The 22,248-nt window shown below is 38.0% G+C and overlaps 2 protein-coding genes across 5 annotated transcripts in view; one reads left to right on the top strand and one right to left on the bottom strand.

The window, feature by feature from the left end:
• Positions 1–422: 422 nt before the first annotated feature.
• Positions 423–1,016, bottom strand: LOC144470017 (uncharacterized). Its single transcript, XM_078180790.1, has one exon. The coding sequence runs from the start codon at positions 1,014–1,016 to the stop codon at positions 423–425; it is 594 nt and encodes a 197-aa protein (XP_078036916.1).
• A 17,130-nt stretch (positions 1,017–18,146) lies between these two features.
• Gw (trinucleotide repeat containing adaptor protein gawky) overlaps positions 18,147–22,248 on the top strand; it is a 56,638-nt gene continuing 52,536 nt past the window's right edge. For all 4 annotated transcript variants that reach the window (XM_078181893.1, XM_078181896.1, XM_078181894.1 and 1 more), the window contains exons 1-2: positions 18,147–18,294; positions 18,716–18,909. The gene's annotated coding sequence lies outside the window, so the exon portion shown is untranslated. The remainder of the gene's footprint in view (positions 18,295–18,715; positions 18,910–22,248) is intronic.

Raw genomic sequence — 22,248 nt, forward strand, 5'->3', positions numbered from 1 at the left:
GTGTTACAATATTTGAAAAACACCCTGTATATATATATATATATATAGGTCAGGTCGCGTATTAAATGCTTGTGATTACTCGAGTGGGTTCTCTATATTTTATTAACCAACGTATAAATATTAACGAATGTATATATATTAACCAATGACGACGCGCCACGGTTCTGCACCACGTGGTGGAATTATAACTTAGGTTTTTGAATCGGGAGGCACACGCGTTTCTCCGACGGAAGACAATGTAGAAGTAGAAAGGAAGGAACAAAGGGAAACAGTCAGAAACAAATTCGAAACGGTACGCGCGAACTATGTACCATGAAGTATGTCAACTCGCCTCGACAACCCGCGCTGCGGCGGTCGAGTGCGGAACTACGCATTCGCCACAACACTCCCCCCTTAGAGAAAAGTACGGCAATACGGATATACTACGCGAAGCGCACGGTCTTGCGCGATTGCGCATTGGAGTCTTTTCGCGAATACATTTTTAAAGCGGGTGTAAGATCGGTTGGTACATTATTATTAGCGGCGCTGGTACTTGGGACAGTATCGGTTTTCCCTGCCAGGATGTCTTCCCCTACAGCGAGATAGGCCGGCTTCAGGCGTTCATTGGTGACGTTCACCGTTCTCCCATCAAGGTCCACGGCGAAGACGCGGTCCGTAATCCTCTCGACGAGCGGATGCGGTCCGGAGTACGGCTGCTGCAAGGGCTGCTTCGTCGCGTCTCGTCGAACAAATACGTAGGTGCAGAAGTAAAGGTCTTTGTGATGAAAGACGTTCCTGCGAGTGTGATGTGCTGTGGGAATCAGCCTGAGCTTACGCATGATTTGTCGGAAGTCCTCCAGGAATATCTGCGGGTCACCGTCGGGTTCCTCGTGGCTGAAAAATTCGGCTGGGACTCGGAGCGTGGTGCCGTAAACCAGCTCTGCTGCTGAACATCCTAAATCCTCCTTGAGGCAGGTTCGCAGGCCCAGCAGTGCGACTGGCAGCGCACTCAGCCAGTCTCTCGTCTCGTGGCACATGATGGCGGCTTTAAGCGAGCGGTGCCATCGCTCGATCAACCCGTTTGCCTGGGGGTGGTAGGCTGTCGTCCGGCAGCGTTGTCCTCCTACCAATTTAACAAGGGCTGCAAACAGTGCGGCTTCGTACTGGCTGCCCTGGTCCGTTGTGATCGCCTTCGGAGCGCCGAAACGGGCGACCCAGTGGACCCGGAGGAACTGCCTCCGGCCAGCGGGTGAAGCGATCAATCATCGTTAACAGGTAACGATAACCTCGGCACGAAGGTAGCGGGCCTACAATGTCCAGGTGGATATGCTGAAATCTGCCGTCCGGTACGGTGATCCTGTCCGGTAACAGACGATTGTGCCTGGATGTCTTCGACCGTTGACAGGCATAACAGGATCTGGCAAAATTCGTTACCTCTTTATTCATGTCAGGCCAAAAAAACCTGTCAGCGATTTGCCGCCTAGTGACTCTGGCACTAGGGTGCGACAATTGATGCGCGAGGTCGAATACACGCTTTCGCAGTGTCCTCGGGATAAATGGACGGACGTTCTCCCCGGAAACGTCGCAATACATAGGAATCTCGAATCCCGTGAAGAAAAATTTCTGCAGCTTTAATAACGTCGAGGATGACTGCAGTATCGCTGCTAACTCCTCATCCGTGGCCTGTGCTGCTGCAATTTCCTGGTCCGTCAGCGACAACGGCATCTCCACAGCCTCGACACGCGACAAGGCATCGGCTACGACATTTTCATCACCAGTTACATGCCGCACGTCCGTGGTGAATTCGGAGATGTAGGCCAGGTGACGAATTTGCCTTGGTGTAGACTGATCCGCTTTCTTAGTGAAAGCGAATACCAGGGGCTTGTGGTCCGTAAGGATGCAGAAATTCCGTCCTTCCAATGCGGGGCGGAAATGCTTGACGGTCTCGTAAATTGCCAGGAGCTCCCGGTCGTACGTACAGTACCGCTGCTGCGCCGGATTCAGCTTCCTGGAAAAGAAACTCAATGGTTTTTGCACGCCGTTGACTCGCTGTTGCAGAACAGCGCCCACGGCGGTGTTGGAGACATCGGTCTGCAGAGACAGCTCGGCAGCAGGATTCGGAAAAGCGAGCGTGACGGCGTCCGTCAGTTCTCGCTTGAGACCATCGAAGGCAGCTCTCATGTCCTCGGTCCATGTCAATGCTGCCGCGCTGCTCCGCTTGAATCCCGCGACGGCCCTCTGCAACGGCTCCTGGATGCGAGCAGCATTCCTGAGGAAGCGGTTGTAGAAGTTCACCATTCCCAGGAATCGGCGCAAGCCAGCCACCGTGGTCGGCTCGCGGTAGTCCGTGATCGCCTGCACTTTGGCTGGACGAGGCGCCAGGCCAGCAGAGCTGATGCGATGGCCCAGGAAGTCTACTTCCGCTTTGCCAAAAACGCACTTGTCCAGGTTGATGGCTAGGCCGTAGAGGTCCAATCTTCTGAAAACGGCCTCCAAATGACCGCGGTGCTCCTCCTCCGACGCTGAAGCGATGATGAGATCGTCCAGGTATACAAAGCAGAACTCCAGTCCGGCGACGACCGCGTGCATAAACCTCTGGAAGGTCTGGGCAGAGTTCCGCATACCAAATGTCATGTACGGAAACTCGAATAATCCGAAGGGCGTAATGATTGCCGTCTTCTGGATATCTTGTTCCCGCACAGGAATCTGTTGGTAGGCCCTCACCAGGTCGACTGTAGAAAATATTTTCGCGTCGTGCAGGAACGCGACTGAATCCTGCAGAAACGGTATGGGATACCTGTCGGGTACGGTGGCTGCATTTAACCTGCGGTAGTCACCGCATGGTCGCCAACTCCCATCCTTTTTATGTACCAGATGTAGCGGGCTCGCCCAAGGACTTTTTGAAGGGCGGCACAATCCCTGCTTTAGCATGAAGTTGAATTCTTCCTTGGCGGCCGCTAATTTGTCCGGCGCGAGTCGTCGCGCTTTAGCGGTCACCGGCGGTCCCGTGGTTTCGAGGAAATGCTCGACCCCGTGAATAATCTTGGGTGGCAAAATTGACGTACGCGTTAAAGTCGGAAATTTCCATAACAACTGAACGTATGAGTGATTCGTGACGAGGCGTTGGATGTGCGGAATATCCTCGCTGGTCAAGCGACCCCCGACGCTGACGGATGTCGAACCGTCGACCAACCGCCTACGTCGGACGTCAACCAGGAGGTTGAAACGCGACAGAAAATCAGTACCTATGATGGCCCTGTTCACGTCGCAGATAATAAACGTCCATGCAAACGGTTTCCGGAACCCAAGATCCAGCTTGATTGTACGGCTGCCGTAGCTCTTGATGCTGGATCCGTTTGCAGCCTGCAGCGTCAGTTCACCCGGGTGACGACGGTCACGCGGGGTGGCCGGGACGACGGAAACGTCCGCGCCGGTATCCACCAGATACGTCTCGCTCGATGCGCGGTCCCTTACGACGAGACGGCGTCCCCGTATTTCGCGAATAGCCGCCGTCGAAGCTACTCGGAACGGTGGTTTTCCGACGCGCCTCTGGTATTCCAGCTGCACGGCTGGAAACACTTGCGGGCGAGCTCACCGTACTTGGCGTGCAGTCGGCATAATCCGCCATTCCGTCTCGCCGCACGGGATGCGCTTCGCGCGAGTCCTTGGGAGGACGGGGTCCCGTCGACTCAGCCGTGTCTCGAGACGCTCGATGCGGTCGACTAGCATCGACAGCGTGGTGCCGATGTCCAATGGGGGTGCCATTTTAAAACCCTTCTTTCGAGTGATCACGTCGGGGTCACCAGTTTTGTGGAGGTCCACTAAAGTCACTATATATATAGGTCAGGTCGCGTATTAAATGCTTGTGATTACTCGAGTGGGTTCTCTATATTTTATTAACCAATGTATAAATATTAACGAATGTATATATATTAACTAATGACGACGCGCCACGGTTCTGCACCACGTGGTGGAATTATAACTTAGGTTTTTGAATCGGGAGGCACACGTGTTTCTCCGACGGAAGACAATGTAGAAGTAGAAAGGAAGGAACAAAGGGAAACAGTCAGAAACAAATTCGAAACGGTACGCGCGAACTATGTACCATGAAGTATGTCAACTCGCCTCGACAACCCGCGCTGCGGCGGCCGAGTGCGGAACTACGCATCCGCCACAAAGTGCGAAGTCGAATCCAGTAGTTCGTGGACGTTCTCGCCTGATCCCTGTGATTGGTCGGCGCGACGTAGAGATAAAACTCTCAGTTTTTAGTTTGTGACTGATACAGAAAAACTTTTCCAGTGCAGTGATTGGTGAACTGAACCTAGGAGGGAAACTTTGAAGGCATATTCTGTGGCTGTGGCAAGTGTCCAGCGACAACGCCCTAGGATTGGCCAACGGCGGCGCGCTCGCTGATTGGCCGAGCCAACAGCAGCTAATAGGAATCAGACCCACTCACTGCTTCAAAAGCAGCGTATAGACAAGTTAGAAACAGATACACTGCAGCAATTCGTACATCCAAGCTTAAAAGCTGGAGGAAATTCGTTACGGACCATGGGAATGCTGACCCATGGGGAATCCCGTACAAAATTCTCGCGAAAAAGATACCCCTCTCGTGGGACATCGTTATTCTAGCCTATCACTCCAATGTCCCCTCTGAGGGGACATTAAAGTTTATTAGTGATTACGAGTAGATTACGATTACGATTACATATAGTGAAATTTCTAAATATTGTTGCGAATTTCACTACACGTGTTACGCGCCTCGCGTCGCGGCATTGTATTTACAACTCGTTTATATACAATATAGATACAATGGATCGGTAAGAATCGCTTGACGGTTCGGTCTCGACTGCTGACTGTCTATTGACACAACAGATTCGTGGCAACCCCTGTCTTGAGCTATTCTCTCTAAAGGGTGTTCACCACAGAGCAATACCACATTACGACGACATTCAGACAAGTCGCCGTAACATTGCCCTCCTCTTCGCATGAGCGGCCGTCCCGGTCGCGGAAAATTTCATTCCTGTTGGCCAATGACAGTCGAACCATTCACGCTGCCAGCTTCTGTCATATAATCTCGAACTATCGTTCCATTGAACAACTGACAGGTAACCTTTTTCCGCAAGTTCTCCTGTCTGAAAAAATAGGTAAACGACAACAACCAATTACCCAAGATGCATTCTTCCTTCATGTTAACCAGGAAGAACTCTTCCTGCGAGCGAACGCCCCCGATGGAAACGGGTAGGCACACCTTACCAAGAACCGGCAATCTTCGACCGGAAACTGCAAAGATTTTTACTCTCGTCGTGCTCGCCGATCTAGCTTATCCCGCAATCAGACCTTCTCGCAAGAGGTTGACCGATGAGCCCGAATCAAGAATTATTCTTCTCTCTTCTTTTCCAACGGTGCCTCCCACGAAGAATATCCCTCGCTGGACAGCTTCTAATCGTAGCACAACGGGGGAAACTGTAGATGAAGTTGAGCGGTTCCCCTTCACGTCGACTTCTTGCCGTTTCCCTGAGGCTTCCCCTTCTCTCTTCTGCAGTCCCGCTGCAAGTGTCCCTTCTTGCCGCAAGTCCAACAACTAGGTTGCTCCCGCTGCCTTCCTGCGAACCTGTCTTCCACACCTCGAACAGGCCGGTGCGATGTTCCCTCGGAAGAAACAAAACGATTTAGACGTTTTCCGGTCGCCAATTGTGTAGGCGTTATTGCTTCGAGGGCCTCCATCTCCAGAGCCCTGGTAACTGTGGCTCTGAGAGATGTAAAACCCTCGTAACGCAGACTCCTCCCCATCTCCTCATTGGCCAGCGCTGTAACAAATTGAGAGGCGGCCAAACGATCTCGAACGTCAACTGGACATTCGGAGAAAGCCGATTGCGCCAACCTCTCAACCTCGGTGGCCAAAGCGGAGATTGACTCCCCTTGCCGTTGTCGATAATTTTGAAACCGAATGTAATCCAGTTTTGCGAAATTTTTCCGCCCAAAGCGAAATTCAATCGCTGAAACTAATTCGGAAAAATCAAGATGTTTTTCAGCGGGAAGGGAAGTCAGCACACCTCGAGTCGGACCATCCAGGGAAGCGACCAAGGCATCAGCCTTCCTCGCTTCATCCCAGCCATTTATCCTTGCCACCATCTCAAACTGTAGGAAATACTCTTCCCACGACGTGGAGCCGTCAAAACGCGTCGGCTTCACCGCGTATCCCAAATCAGATACGAGGCGCCCCGTTCCTTGATGCGAAGGCAACGATGGTGCCGACTGAGAAGCTGGGACTCTCGGAACAGAAGGAACTCTCGAAATATTTACATCATTTACATCACTATGTACAACATTATTAACACTACTGTCCGAGTGTCCCAACGAGGATGCCGCGAAATTTAAATTATGAGAACCACGCAAAGAGTCCAATAGCACCTGGCATTGGCTCTCGATCCTGGAAATCCGTCCTTCCAAGTGGGCTTCCCTATATATATAAATAAACAAGTCTAAAACTGGAGGAAAAGATTTACGATCCATATTGGGGAGTGTTTTCAGCTCTATCATACTGTACAAAATTATAAAAAATAATATTGATTTTTTTTGCAAATTTATATTTCTCGATGTCAACCAATTCATATAAGTCCAATATCATTAGAATCCCTTACTTAGTTGCAAAGCTCAACTAAATAATACGGTGGTCTGTAAATGCAGGTTTCTGCCACGAAGGAACGCGGAGTAGCTGGTAGCCAACATCCAGAATGGTCTGGAGTGCAAAGGGTTAATATGTTGAGGATGTATTAGAAAGAACTGCGATGGAACAAGGGTGCCGTATCTAACAAGATTTAATAATAAAAGAGACGAACAACTTATCACAAACTATAACAACTATGTACAAAATGTCGGTTGTCGGACTAGATGAGAAGTTACGGAGTGCAAAGTGCGAAGTGAAGAAGATACGCTTCTCATCCTTCGATTACGCCTTCCTAGGTAAATGGTGTGGGTGGAGTCAGACTTCATTGGCTTTTTAAATAATGTTAAGACCAATGAATACTAGAAAGATGGCCAACTCTCTATGCCACCTGGACCAAAAATGTTGTCTAACCCTTTAAATGATGCTAGGACAGTTCCATAGGTTACCGTGCCCAATTGAAATATCTTTATGGATTTATCTATAGAGACGCGTCATATTATTTTTTGAAAGATTTGGTCGTCCTCATGCACCCTGATTTGCCGGAACATTTTTTGGATGTCCGCTGTAATTACATAGAGATGGGTACGGAATCTCAGCAGTATGGAACATAACGATTCCTGAATGGTTGGTCCTGCAAATAGCGCGTCGTTAAGCGATAGACCCGACGGAACCTTCACGAAGGTATCGAAAACAAGCCTCACCTTTGTCGTAGCGCTCGACTCCTTTATGACGGCTTGATGCGGCAGGTAAAAACCTTCATTGTCTGGGTTACCCGTAAACTCGAATATGCGCCCTAAGCTCTAATATTCGTTCAAAAATTCCCTGTATTGCTCTGACAAATTCGGATTTAACTGTAATTTCCATTCTAATGTATAAAAACGCTTCATAACTGCTGATTTGGATTTGCCTAAGAAATACTTGTTTGCGTTAAAAGGTAATCTAACTGTGAACCGTCCATTTAGATCCCGAGTTGTTTTTTCTTTGAAATGTGTCTCACAAGACCCTTCGTCGGGCGACAGATAACGTTTCCCGAGAAGCTCTTCGATTCCCCTACTGTTAGAGGTCCGTAAACTTGTTGGCCGTAAAATACGTGGCCATGGCTCCTGTCACCGAGACGGGCTTGAGTCGTCCGTGCTCACGTGTGCAGCAGCACGAAAACTCATCGGTGCGCTGCCAACTTTAATTGTTAATAACTCATTAACAAAGCCGCGGATTGCATTTCGGCAAAGGAAAAAGTTACTTGAAATAGCCTCAGCTACCCCCCATTTCCCGGAGTTACAATAATTTTGAAACACCCTGTATATATATATATACAGGGTGTTTTTCAAATATTCGTATCGCTTTCGAGGAATTCGCTTCGAAAGTTAACGCGATATTTAAACATATCGTGTACATTTTATATACAACATATTATATCGTGTACATTTTACGAATCAGCGGCGTCTTTCTACAATTTTCTCATGTATACAATGACAGTTAAACAGACTCGAAACTTCAATAAGATTGGAATGGTCAAGCAAACGACGGAATGTGACACGTGCGAAATAATAGCCTCTGTTGCGCGGTGCGTTACAGCGTCGACTGTAGTTGATGACGATTAAATAACGCGCCTACCTCGCGATAAATTAATATGTTGAGGATGTATTAGAAAGAACTGTGATGGAACAAGGTGCCGTATATAAAAATAAGGTTTAATAATAATGAGACGAACAACTTATCACAACTATAACACTATGTACAAAATGTCGGTTGTCGGACTAGATGAGAAGTTACCGAGTGCAAGGTGGAAAGTAAAGTAGGTATGCTTCTCATCCTCCGATTACGCCTTCCTATGTAAACGGCGTGGGTGGAGTTAGTGTTTCATTGGCTACTTAAATTATGTTTAAACCAATGAATACTAGAATATAGCCAAATAAGAGGAGACAGCAAAAATCTGGGAATTCCCAGATTTTCTTTGTCTTTAGTGTCGCTGTCGTTGGCCGTACCCCTGCCCATGGCCACATCTGGTAGCGCTTGTCGAAGGCCCGAAAGTATCGATGCGGTGTTATAAAAAATCTACCTGAGGGCCGTCATAAACTCAACTGCATAGGCCGCTCGCGACGCGACAGTCTCTTTATTTTCTTTTATATTTCTGTACGTATCACATGTACTTTCTATTAATTCTTTAAGATTGTATAATGAAACTATAAAGTTTGACAATTATTAACGATAGAATACATAATTGATTAATTCATTGTTATAACTATTAATGTTTGCTGAAATAAAAGTCTTTGATAAAAACGCTACGAACTTATTCCTCAACCCAATACTAACTTGCCGTTCTTGCCGTCTCATTCTTCCCGCGCATTCGTTCGGTTGGCATCTGAAGCATGCGTCATGAAATTCTATTTGTAAAGAAGCTTCAACTGTCAAATAAATAAAGTCTGTTGCGTCTAATGTATTTGCGAAAGCTGTTCAATGTACTTTGAGATAAATGTATTCCCTGGAAATGTTTTGACAAATAAACAGGATATAAGAATGTGGGGTTAAGCTTATGGAAGAATATAATAAAATACTGTCAAAAAATGTGGAGCAAAAAAAATATATACTACAAATTATATCGGAACACAGGAAATAATTCTCTAATGTATTGGTTTGTCCGGAAAGTTCGTGCCGATTTTAAAGAAAAATTGAAACGCGGAAGATTGAAATTTTAGTATACGTTTATTAAATTATATGAATACCATTCTACTGTACAACCTTTCTCCATCTCTGAAGCAACTTGAAAATTCCGTCTTTCCAGAATCTCTTAGGTTTTCTGCGAAAAAATTTTCTACGTGATTTTTTATTTCGATGAAAGAGTTGAAGTTCTTTTAGTTAAAGGTACTTTGCAATTGTTTAAACAGCTGAAAATCAAAATGCGCAAGGTCTGGTGAAAAGAACGAATGTGGTGGAACATTCCATCCGAGCTCTAACAACTTTCGTCGACTTGTAAAAGATACATACATGTAGCCGCACATTGTTCTAATAAAACACGATGTTCTTTCGATTTGCTATTTTTAGATGTATTTGTTGCGTCGAGTCCGCGTACGCAATTGCCGCAGATCACTCGAAGACGCGTATGTTGAGATATCAACGGGTTTTTGCAATTAACAATTTAGTGAAATTTAATGATATTTGAAATGGGATATGTTTCGGATGTGACGGAACGGATGTTGGGTAGATGGGTGATAGCGATGCCTTGTTCTCGTTGCTCTTCGTTGCCTTTGGTAGTTGTTTCCTTTGGATATTGCTCGTTCGTCACTCCGTCACTGCCGATCACCCTCGTTTCCTTCCTGCGTTACTCTTTCCTTCTTGCTAACTCTCACTCCTGACTGTTGACTGACTGATTCTTAACTTCTTTTTTTTGGTTAGGTTCGTATGCGTTGAAGTTTGAGTTGGTACCGTGCCTAAGAGCTATGGCCCTTTCACCGGTCTTTGGGAAGTTTGTGTGGGATTACCTGCATGAGAGGTGTAGGTTACGTGAGTGACATTAAGGTAGGTATGGGGAACAAATTTTCAAAGAAAACCCCTAGGTTGGAGGTTAGCCAGTCAAGTGGTGGCTAGCGGATGTTGGGTGGAAGAGAGAGGATGCACGTTATAGAGATTTTGGGGTTTGTTGAGATGGGGGAGGGGGGTGAGTACGTGTAGTGGGGTGATTTATGTTAGATTTGTGGTGTCTAGGGGGAATTTAGTCTTAATTTTATAGGGAATTCTGCTTCGGTCATATAGTCCGGTGTCTCGAATGAGTGGGTTGGTATGATTGGCGTCTGTGTAATATGAAATTAGTTGAACATGAAATTAGTTGGTTGTGTTACGTTATCACGTTTCATGAGCGACGCGAACATAGTCACTAGTTTATATTACGACCGCGCTATTAGACTATACGCTTTCAATTTATGGCGACAAGAGGGAAGTTCGAATGTAAATACAAATTTATATCGTATATTTATATAGAGATAGAGTATCGGTCGAGAGGAATAACTGAGAATATGTAAGGAGATAATGAGAGAGTTCCCACGAAATTCTTCGTTGAGCCTTTTTTTATCTAGCGAGACTAATCGACGAATGTAGAGGAAAGTCACGTAGCCTCTCGTAAGACCCTCTCCGATTTCACGTGAACTAGACGAGTCACAATAACAAACCCGGATCTCTCAAGTACAGGACGTCGTAAATCTTTAGACAAGGACTTCTCGGAACCCTCTCTGACCTCTCTCTCTTACTCAGTCCTCGAGCCGAAATCTTCGCGCGCGGCACACCCCCACAATGTTCGTTTCGGCGGGCTTTTCACCCCTGCGCGCTCGACTCCCGCGCACTCCCACCCGCATGCGCACTGTCGAACCACCAATCATCTTCGAGCTGCAACCGGAAGACGGACCGGCCGACGAATCAACGTCCAGCAAATTCAGCAGCGCCCAGCTAATTTTCCTATTGGCTAAAGAAGGAGGGAAGGAAAAGAAGCTGGAAGAAAATGCAGAACTCCACAGAAAACCTCAGACTTTATTCGACAGTCAAAGAAAGTACATCTTAGAGCTATAAATAAAATACCTTTTGCTTAAAGTATTCAGAGTTTGTACATCTCTCTACAACCTTTCACGAGCAGAGCGGTTCAGCGCTCCACAGGCATCCGAACCATACCGAATTCCCTACACTGAACTATTCAGATCGTAACAGTTGACTGACTGATTCTTAACTGCAAAATGCCTTATATTTATATGATTTTGTGGATCCGGTAAAGAACCAATCACGATCGATTGTTTGAAGGGCGCTTGTAGGCCCGTGTGGTGGTCGGTCGGTCGGTCGGTCGCCCGATGGATTTTTCGAGGAAGAGCGGCTTCAACCGATTTATGCCTTTAACATTTCTTGCACTCGCAGAGCTTTTGTGTCGAATATTTTCTATCAGAATTGTTGTTCCGAGATGGAACAGTATTTGTTCAGTTGCTGTTTTTAATTTGTTTAATTGGGAACAATACTTCTCTGAATTTATCGTCTCGTTGTTTGTAAAAACTCATAATGCAGGAACCTTTTCCAATTCCAGCGGACATAGAGTATGATTTTGTCTGGATAAAGACAGACTTTGGGGTAACTACAGGTTCATTAACATTTCTGCTAATTTACGTAGCGTATAGCGTGGGTAATCTCGATCAATGTTTTAATCTGATCTCGGGCATTCTTGATCTTCAAAGTCTAAATCACCAACTTTAAAGCTACCAAAAACCATTTTCGCACAGTTTATTCAGCTACAGTACCTTCGCCATGAACAGCGCAAATCTTAATTGCCACTTGTGCGGCATTTTTGCTTTTCCGGTAAAAAAAACCATTAAATGTCTAAAATGCACTTTGTTTTTTTTCATGTTCAAAGCAGTATGAAACTAATAAAAATCATCGTATTATAACTAAATTTTCTTCCAAATAAGCTTTTAGTACCGTCTTTTACGATATGTATGCATATCATTTGATTTCAGTCATTCTGATTATATTTAGACTTATTCTTACGCCACCTGTCAAAAATCGACACAAACTTTCCGGACAACCGAATAATAAAATATAGTTTAATGAAATAGAAACACGTATTTAAATATCTTCGTTATTTATAAGCCTATGAAAAAAATTCTTGAATAGAAGTTTTATTTTTTCATGAAACATACATATATAACGCCAAAAAAAAATTTTTCAAAATCAATTTCTAAAATTTCAAGATCACGATTTCTTTTTAATACAATCATATATTTTTTCATATATTACATTATAGATTATAATGATGAAAAATTAATTACAAAAAATTAAAGTATTGTCTAATATGATGCGGCACGTTTTCCCTTTTGCCCAATTGTAGCTTTTGTACGGGTTATTTTTCCAAAGAAACAAAAAATCTTACAAAATAATTTTTACCATATATAACTAAGGTTTATTCTCACATACATGTTCCCCATAGGAAATGTGACAGCGGAGAATTAATATTAAATTATGTATCTAATAAATGCCACTTTCTGCGTCTTCGATAAAATCTTTTATTTCTCAACAGATCCCAATGTCTATTAAACATCCTCTATTTTTTAGAATTCTGTGAGGTAATAGATTCTATTATTTGAAGCTTCCTTAAAAATCGAATTTCGCGCCACGTATCTCTGATGACGCGCCAACAAAATGGACGCGCAAAAAGTGTAAGACTGCAAGCAGGGCAGAGTGAGACAAGCTATATCATTCGTCGTTGTAACTTGTTTACAAGAGGTGTGCTGATTTCATGCTCTCTTGATCAGACCCTGTTTTCCCTCTTTTTCTCTGACTGTGAGGGCAGCACTATCTCACCAGTAAATTGCCAATCAATCAGAGCAAAGAAAATTTCTATCCCTCGCTAATAGATCGAACTGCGGCCTAGAAGTGTGCAAGAGTAGGACCCACTACTGTAGCGTTGAAGAGGATTATATTTTTAAATGAACGATTTTCTCGTAGTACATCTTTAAGACGGCTGTATATTAAAAATTAATTTCAATGAAAAATCATGCTTTGCTCCTGCATAAATTCCCTTTATAGTATTTCAAACCATGAAAAAATATTTTCTGTTGTTCAAGCTTAAAACATATATGTTTATCTGGAAGTAGCATGTTCTATTGCTGAGCATCAAACCATTTCGTAAAAAGAGATAGTTTCAAATCCAGTATAACCTATCTTTTTTTACTGGATTTGGATTGGCTGATGTTCTTCTTACTTCATTTTCTTCAGCGCCAGTCCGGGTCCAGGCCGGTGAACTAGTACCTGCGTATGAGAACAATATTAATAGAAAAATTGTATATAGGTACAGGGTACTGAGAGTTTTTTGTTCGATCCTGGATTAAAGTAAAACAAGTTGTACTGAATTTGAAATTATCTCTTTCTACGAAATGGTTTCATGTCAGCAGTGTATAGATGCTGCATCCCGATATACGTGGTGTCTCAAAATCATGTTACTTACCATAATTGTTAACGCAATGTTGCTTAACATAATTTTGAAACACCAAGTGTATGTTCTAAGAGTCCACGATTTTGAGCCAATTCACCACTCTACAACGGTTTCCTTTCGGCGCTTGTGCAAATACTTTACCATCGGACTTAATACTAATCAAACAATTCTATCAATATTTTTCTTTTACAGATCTATGTAGCTTACTGACATTGTAGAAAATTCTCCACAATCATACACAATAAGAAACTCCACCTAAATGAAACAGTTAGCTAATGAACTACATTAGCCTGCAACCTAGAAAATACATATATGATGAAGAGAGTAGATTTTACATCGTTGTCAGCTTTAAAAATGTAATGTTGTTGCATTAAATTCGTAGGGTAACTGTAAATGTCTGCAATGAAAACATTAAAATTGATTAAAACAATTTCTGCCTGCATGTCGCAGTTATCGAAATTTAGTTGCTTTTTAGTATAATATAAATCTGAAGCATACAAATTTCAATCATATATATACATATAATTTTCACACTAATATACACAATGTTGTACAAAATGGGAATTTTTCCTTGAAATAATGATATAAACGAACTTGTGTTTTTACTACTGAAACAAAATTATATGCGAAGAGACCATTAGAAAATATAATTATAGCATCATTTAGTTTTTTAAAAATATACTAAAAGATTAAGATATTTCTTTCATTTTTATGTATTCATTTCCTTTTTCATGTTAGTGTAAGGTCTTTGTTTCTATTTTACACACTTTTGAAAAAGTGAATGAAGTAGGATCAACATAAAAAAATGAAATAGATTAACAGTAGGAACATTAAGCGACATGTTGACCACTGAATATATTTGACTGCAATCATCCAGTAATAAGAATCAAAGAAAATTACAATCTACCTTATATGTAGTGTGGATATAGGAGTTCTGATGGATATGGGATATAGGAATTCTATATCATATAAAGTTAAAGCATGAAAAAAGAAATAGAACATGACTTCAAAAATCAATTAGTTCAGTACAGTCTTCGTTAGAAAATTTAAGTCAAAAGGTACATATCAAAGTTCAATTTGTGAGTAATATATGTATATTTTATGTCTTCAAAACATTATATTGTGGGAAACAATATACATATTTATATTGAAGAACTATATTTAACAGGATAATATAATTACATGCAAGATTATTCAATGTACATATTGTAAACATAAAAAAAATTGTAACATTCGTAGCCTATTCATCGTGGTACAAATTGATAGTTGTCATATGGTTCATGTATGTTATATTATTTCTAGTATGCAGTAATGATACAAAATAATACTATAGCTTCCTTAAATATATTATAACCAAAAAAACTTCTAATATTATAATTCATATAAGTAGTAACATATTGAAATTGCTGTAGAATGAATACAGATAAACTTAAGTTGACAAATGTGAAATATAAATGTTGTAACATGTATAAAATGTATATAACTATAAATAAGATCATATTGTAATTATTTTCTTGGCATGTATGTATCTTCAGATAGCAAATTCAGTTGTGGAAATAATGTAGGTTTCGATTCTTTGCAAAAATAATATTATTTGAATAATGTGTTAATGATTAAGAGGAAAAAGTGAAAAGTACAGAAATACGCAATATGCAGTATTGGCAATCATACCGGCCAATTGTCACAGTGAAGGGCAGACGTGCGCCCAAGAGAATAGCACGCACTTCTATCTATGTACTACACGCACAGATGTTAGCCCACTCGTCCACTCTATAGCAAAGACTCTCGTACTTCCATCATAGGTAGTAGCACCTTTAACGGATCGATAATTTCCAAATCTTAATAGCGTGAAACGCATATTTCTTTATTGTTCGAATTTAAACATTTCAAACACCTTCATCAGCATCTTAAGCGAAAACTAAATATTCTAGCTGAATCTATGAAAACTCTTCGTTCATATAAAATATATTTGACTATATGTTCTTATTTTTTACATTCTGTACAGTTACATACATATCAGAAATTTTTACATTTTATTTTATTTCAAGTCTACGTTACCTAATAGTTCTAAATGTAGTAAAAAAAAGTTTCATAACTGGTAACGTTATCAAAGTTGTAGTTAGTGATAAAGTCACTTTATTGAATTTCAATCAAAGAGAGTCAAGTTATCAGATGAAATTTTTCTCATCATGACGTAATATTCTATATCGTGAAATATAGATTTCTCTTTGCTTGTTATTTTATTAGAATTTGCTATAGCTTTGATATTTTGGTACAATTTACGTAATAAAATAATATGGAAAGTAGTATCGTATTATTTATATAATACATTACAGTAACTGAGAGTTTTAGATTAATTGTAAGAATAGTTAATCTAATAGTAAGGTTGAGTATAATAGTACTTTCCAACAAATTTTAACTTTCCTTGCGTTTCGACAATCAGTAGATGACTGTTATAAATTTTTATGTGCTAAACATGAATTCGGAAGTTATTTTTACTCATCAGTTTCAATCTTTGAAAAAAAGATTTTCTCAAGTGCAGCAAGTAAACAATGTTTAAAGAGAGCAAGATTCCATTAGAATATAATTTCATTCTTGAAAGACAAAATAATGATAGTTCTTTAAGAGACAAGGTGTTATAATAGTAAATATTTTTTGTTGTACCTTTTTATAAAAATTATATGCAGAATTTTTTACGATCGTTAGGATAAATATTTATTGGGGTACTAATATATTGAAGTTATTAGTATACATAATATCTACATCTAAACGACTGCGTTGTATTACGTTAAACACAAAACTATCGCTAGCGTTGAGAATCGTTGGCACCAATTTATGACATGCAGAATTATGTTATTAATTCAAATTAAAATTTGCATTTTAACTTTTTTAAATAAATTAAAAAATGTTTGAAAAAAATTGTTTAAACATTTTTAAGTTTTCGTAATGTTATAGATGATATATCATTGTACATTGAAGAATGTAAGGCATCGTTGTGCATGACTTTGACAATTAGATAAAAAATTGTTTACATTTGAATAATTTACTTTTGTCAAAATAAAATTGTTCAGAAACATCCTCATAAAAATTTGTAAACAATTATATTAAACTGTATAATTTATCGATCTACATCGATGTATGAAGGACACAATAACTAAATAAATGATAATTATTTATCACATCTTGATATTGGCTTAATTCTACTTATATTCAAAAAATACGTTTAAAAATGTTACATGATATAGATTAAAGATTTAGGTACCGATACAAATTTAATTTAATTTATAAAAATAATGTTTTACGAATACTCCATAGTCATGTTCATATAGCTATAGAATACATCTTTCTACTGTCCCTGATGATACAGACATTATATAAATTACAGATTTAGTTTTACTTAATAGATAGTATACATTAAAACTCTTTTCAAATTATGACAATCCATCGTACCGGCGCTCCTAAGTTAGAATTGTTCAAGTACAGGATACCATACTGTATCACACTGTATGAATGACAGCACAAACTTAGTTTCACACGCTACTATTGGCGAACTTTGATTTTTAATAATTTACCTAGTAGCTCAGTACACAATCGTAATCACGTCACTGCTAAATTTGATATTGTTTTCGTTTTCCAAATTAAATAATATATATATTCATATTTAGTAGTTTAGAAATTTTAACAAATTTTGTAAATGATATCTCTACCAAATATTTTTTTTATATTCGAGACTTATTATTTTTTCATAAATTATATGTACTTTATTTTATTAAATGTAACAAGCAATAATATATAGTTGAAATCATTTTGTTAAGTATTTTTTTATCTCCATTGCCATTCTGTAGCTCTTCATCATATTCCAATTCACTTACATAAAACATATAAACATCAAGTATACACAGGTAACTACCAATGAAAGCTTAGTGAATTGCTTGCCCGTTTGGAACTGGTTATGAGTTATTATTACATCTGAAAACTGTTCAATTAATGTTTTCGAAAGCCATGTTAGTATGATATTTTGAAGTCTAAATTACGGATTCAACAAACAAATTTTGTTATCTCTTTATTACATTTCTAATTTCTACAAAACCACTATCAACGGATGATAAGATTTTCTTGATGAAAATGTGACTAACCAAGATATTGATTGAACAACGTGTGTCAGTAACATGTTACGCATGTAATTTAAAGCTGTTAGAATACAGAAAACTATCACAGATTTTTTTACGCATCAATTGTTATATGTATAAACATTGTCCCAATATATCAGATTATTAGAAACTTTTTCGAAAATTTGTATCGAATAAAAGAGAATCTTTATATTCTGTTACATTGAACAAAATTGAAAAAAGCTTGCAACTAAAAACGAAATCAGTGCAAAATAAGAGATTTTCGAAGTACGAAAACGATTGCTTTTTAATCGTTACTGCATTCTCGTAGTGAACAGAATCAGGCAAATTCTAATGAGCACCACTGTGAGTAGCAGTAAGTAAGGATTCCCCTTCTAGTTTGCGGATGCCTACAGTTATGCGTCTTAGTATGTGTGTGTATGTTCCGACTTATGCATTAAAATACATGCTATACAAAAATTGGAAGACCTCAGAAAATTAACTGTATTGAATTATTTTATAACATATAGATCGGATATGAAAAACTACAACGATGGTCACAAACAAAGCACCTTCAGGTTAGTTATTTAACAAATATTTAATATTGAAAGTGACGTATAAGTGTAAATAAGACCTGCTCCATTCTTGTTGCTGAGTATTTTCTTAAAGTAGAAATTTTTCTGTGTAATATTATAATTATATCAGCCTATATCCAAAAAAGAGTGAAACAAAATATTTTTTAAAATATCATCGTTGAATGTATTTAATTATCTATGACGTAAACTATACTATTATAGATACGGCAATAAGAAATGTTTAGATAACGTTACGCACAAATTTATGTATGTTGTACTAAATTGTGTTTTCCTGGGTTAGTAAGCAATATTTCATAATTATTACATACAAACAAATTGTATATGATTATTTAGGTAAGAATAAATAAACAGCCATATAAATTATAAATAATCTTTTTCCATCTTTCATTAAAAAACGTGAAAGGGTCTTTTCACACGTTCAACTGTGAATTGGGTTTCGATGAGCGCATCAGCAGCACTGTGCCCTCCAAATCTGGGGGAGTAGCGCCGCTCGCGGGAATAGCCCACCAGCGGAGCGGTACTCGCTCTGCCCGTTCTGTGCGCCAACGAAATATCTTCGTCTAGACTGAAATATTTTCCGGGCACCGAACCTACAAAGTAAGTGCTAAATTTCTCTTCTTTCTCAGTAATGTATCGTTTATACTTTGGCTAATAATGTTTTCAATCTATTCGACAAACTGCTCATTTGTTTCTGATTTCTTGCTTCTTTAGATTTTACGTTTTACAATCTGTTATACATATGTATATGGTATATATGTATATATATATTCGCACACACATACATATGTAGGTATATATATGCTATACAGGTTTATACACGTATATGCATATAGTATATGTATGTAATGTGGATACATGCGTGTCTATGAGCCTGCATACGCTTATATGTGTGTATTTGTACGCGATTGCTGTGAGAGTGCATATATTTATTACGTGTGTATATATTGTATATATATACCTATGTGTAAATACGTACCTATGTCTATATATATCATCTAAATTATATTGTACTTTACTTGTCGAACATATTCTTGTATACATGTACAGAATCGCAGTATATACATGGTACGTACACTTATATGCACGTACGTAATATGAAAATATATGTTCCTAAGCAGTATGTGCAAGACACGTTTCTATGTATGTATTCTGATACATACGCTAATATTTCATGTATACATATGTAACATACAGGCTAAAGAAATTTTCTTTAATTGTGTTTGCATAGCATTTTTAGTTAGAGGACACACACATACAAACACGACGTGTAAGCGATAGTGAATATGTGTACATGTTTGTGCAAAAATGATTTCTAAAAATATAAATTACATGTGTTTCTCAGATTTGTTCTCTGTGTTTGATATTATAGAAATTATTTTAGTTTAATTTAAAATATTTATACATTTTGGAATGAAATTACTGAAGAATTTATGTTTTCGTTACAAAAAAGGTTAGTATCAATTAAAAGGATACTTATTTTGATATCTTGTATGCATTTGTATAGTTACATGTAACATCTCTTCATACTATTCACAAATTTCTTATATTAGCTATAATATAAAACATATTGATGTATTTAAATGTAGGATATTGCTTTTAAAATACCCTACTAGTTCATTTATTTCCATTTGTTGCTGATGAAGAATATTTGATAATAAAACATTTCATATAGGAGGAATTTTGTTTCCTATATTGCTTCAGAATAATCATGAAATTATGATAACTATGATAATTTATACAATAATTTGATTTTGGTAAATATATACATGTTTTATCTACATATGTGGATAAAAGAAATTTCAATGTCATTCTTCAGTAACCTGAAAAATTGCTTGTCGCATATAATTGATCAAATCTTAATTCTTGGGAACATATTATATATCGTTATGCTTATCCTTTATTATCCGTGTCTGATCAAAGAAATTTAATAGTTTATTTTTTTATACATGTTAGTATTAAGATTTACAAGAATCTACAATTAGTTAATTTAGTAACAAATTGTCTAACATTAATCTTATAGCGTTGATTTATATTAAGTTAATTTTGAACATTAGTTGTAATGCATGTCAGATTGATTTCATATCACTACAACAATAGTGATTCATGGAACATTGACTATGCATCAATAATGGTAACTTGGAGTCAAATTAAATTTATATCAATAGTGGTGACTTAAAGTCAAATTGACTTCATATCGCTAATGGTACTACTATTGATATGGAGTCAATTTAATATCTTGTCACCATTATTGATACATATATTGTCAATTTAATATAAAGTAATCATTATTGCTATAGAGTCAATTTAATAAAAAGTCACCAATATTGATACAAAGTAATTTTGTAGTCATGTTATCAATATTGACATTAAAGTAATGGTCACCACTTAAAGGTTAAGTTACCTTCACTTCTAAATTCTAAACTTAGACAAAAAGAGAATAATTATGTTGTCAAATGCAGTCTACAGCTATGTTTTGCATTGCATTAATTGAATATGTAGGAAGCTCACATATCTTGTATATTTGATGTAGCATTTAAAGAAGTTCAACATGACTGTACATATTTCCAACTCCATAGTATGTATAGTTAAAAATTTCGTAGGATAGAACACTAATGAAATTCTTATTGAATATAAATACTATGCTGTGTATATTGCAATGTAATGTAATTTTGACGGACAATATATTTTCATTTTTAGAATTTATACATAGCGTTTCGTTGTATTCATAATTATAACAGCAAAATGTATTACATGAAGTATGCGTATAATTTAATTTACAAAGTTAGGAATACTAGCAATAGTTTTAAAAGCATTGCAGATAAAAAATTCCCAATGAATTAAGATTTATAATAAATAATACCATTAAATATATATACACATACATACATACATATACATATATAAATGCTAGAATTACATAGATAATGCTAGAACAGGTTTAAAATATCGAATTATTATGTAATTATAATTACAAAATTTCAGTACATTACACTAATTGTAAAGAAATTTATTTTAAAGCTATATAGGATTATATTATAGTACATTAAGGAATGAAATGTAAAATCAAAACATAGATTGAAATATTAGTTCGCTGCAGTTGTAGTAAGATATGATGCTGTATATCTCATGCATAATCTAATAGGAGTTGCTTTTATGCTATGTACATTTGTATTATGCAGTTTTCTTTAATAATTCTCTAGAAAAAATGTATTACATCTAGTAACTATTACAAAGTAAAATTCTAATGTTAGAAGTTATGTCTTACTTATATCTATCTAATTTAGTGCAACCTTAACTACTCATAAATATTCTTATAACGATAACTATAATCTAATCCCTAGTCCAATGTATAAGTATAATATGAAGTATTTTCTGTGAAACGACAAGTGACATTCCATAATAAAAAAAATTCTTTTCATTTTAATTGATTTGAACAAATTTAAAGTGCTCTAATGATATGTAAGAAAGTATTTCATAGAATATATTTATTTTACAAATGTTATTGATATTCTACAGATATTATGATATAATTCATTTTTACACTTTAAACTGTTATTATTTATAGAGATAGTAACTGAATTCACATGTAGTTATATAATATACTTATGTAACTCTAACAGTGATGCATTTTCAAAATACTTAATATGGTTATAAAGAAGTTTATTATTTTTGATTGACAAAAATGATTTCTTTATCTTATGATGTAACTAACTAAAGGATCAATTGTATTAAAATGGGTTTTATTTTACTTTGCTGATGTTTACAAAACAATTGTTTGTCTCTTAATGTATGAGACTAAACAAGAATAAGTATTAAGACAAATAAGTAGAAAGTGTGGTTAAAAAATAAAGTGAACATTGCATTTACATGGACAAGTCATTAGAAAAAGTACTTGACGGAAGGCAAAAGATTTGTAGTACATTTTCAAAAATAGAT

This window comes from Augochlora pura, chromosome 5 (assembly GCF_028453695.1).
Source record: "Augochlora pura isolate Apur16 chromosome 5, APUR_v2.2.1, whole genome shotgun sequence".
NCBI classification, from domain to species: Eukaryota; Metazoa; Arthropoda; class Insecta; order Hymenoptera; family Halictidae; genus Augochlora; species Augochlora pura.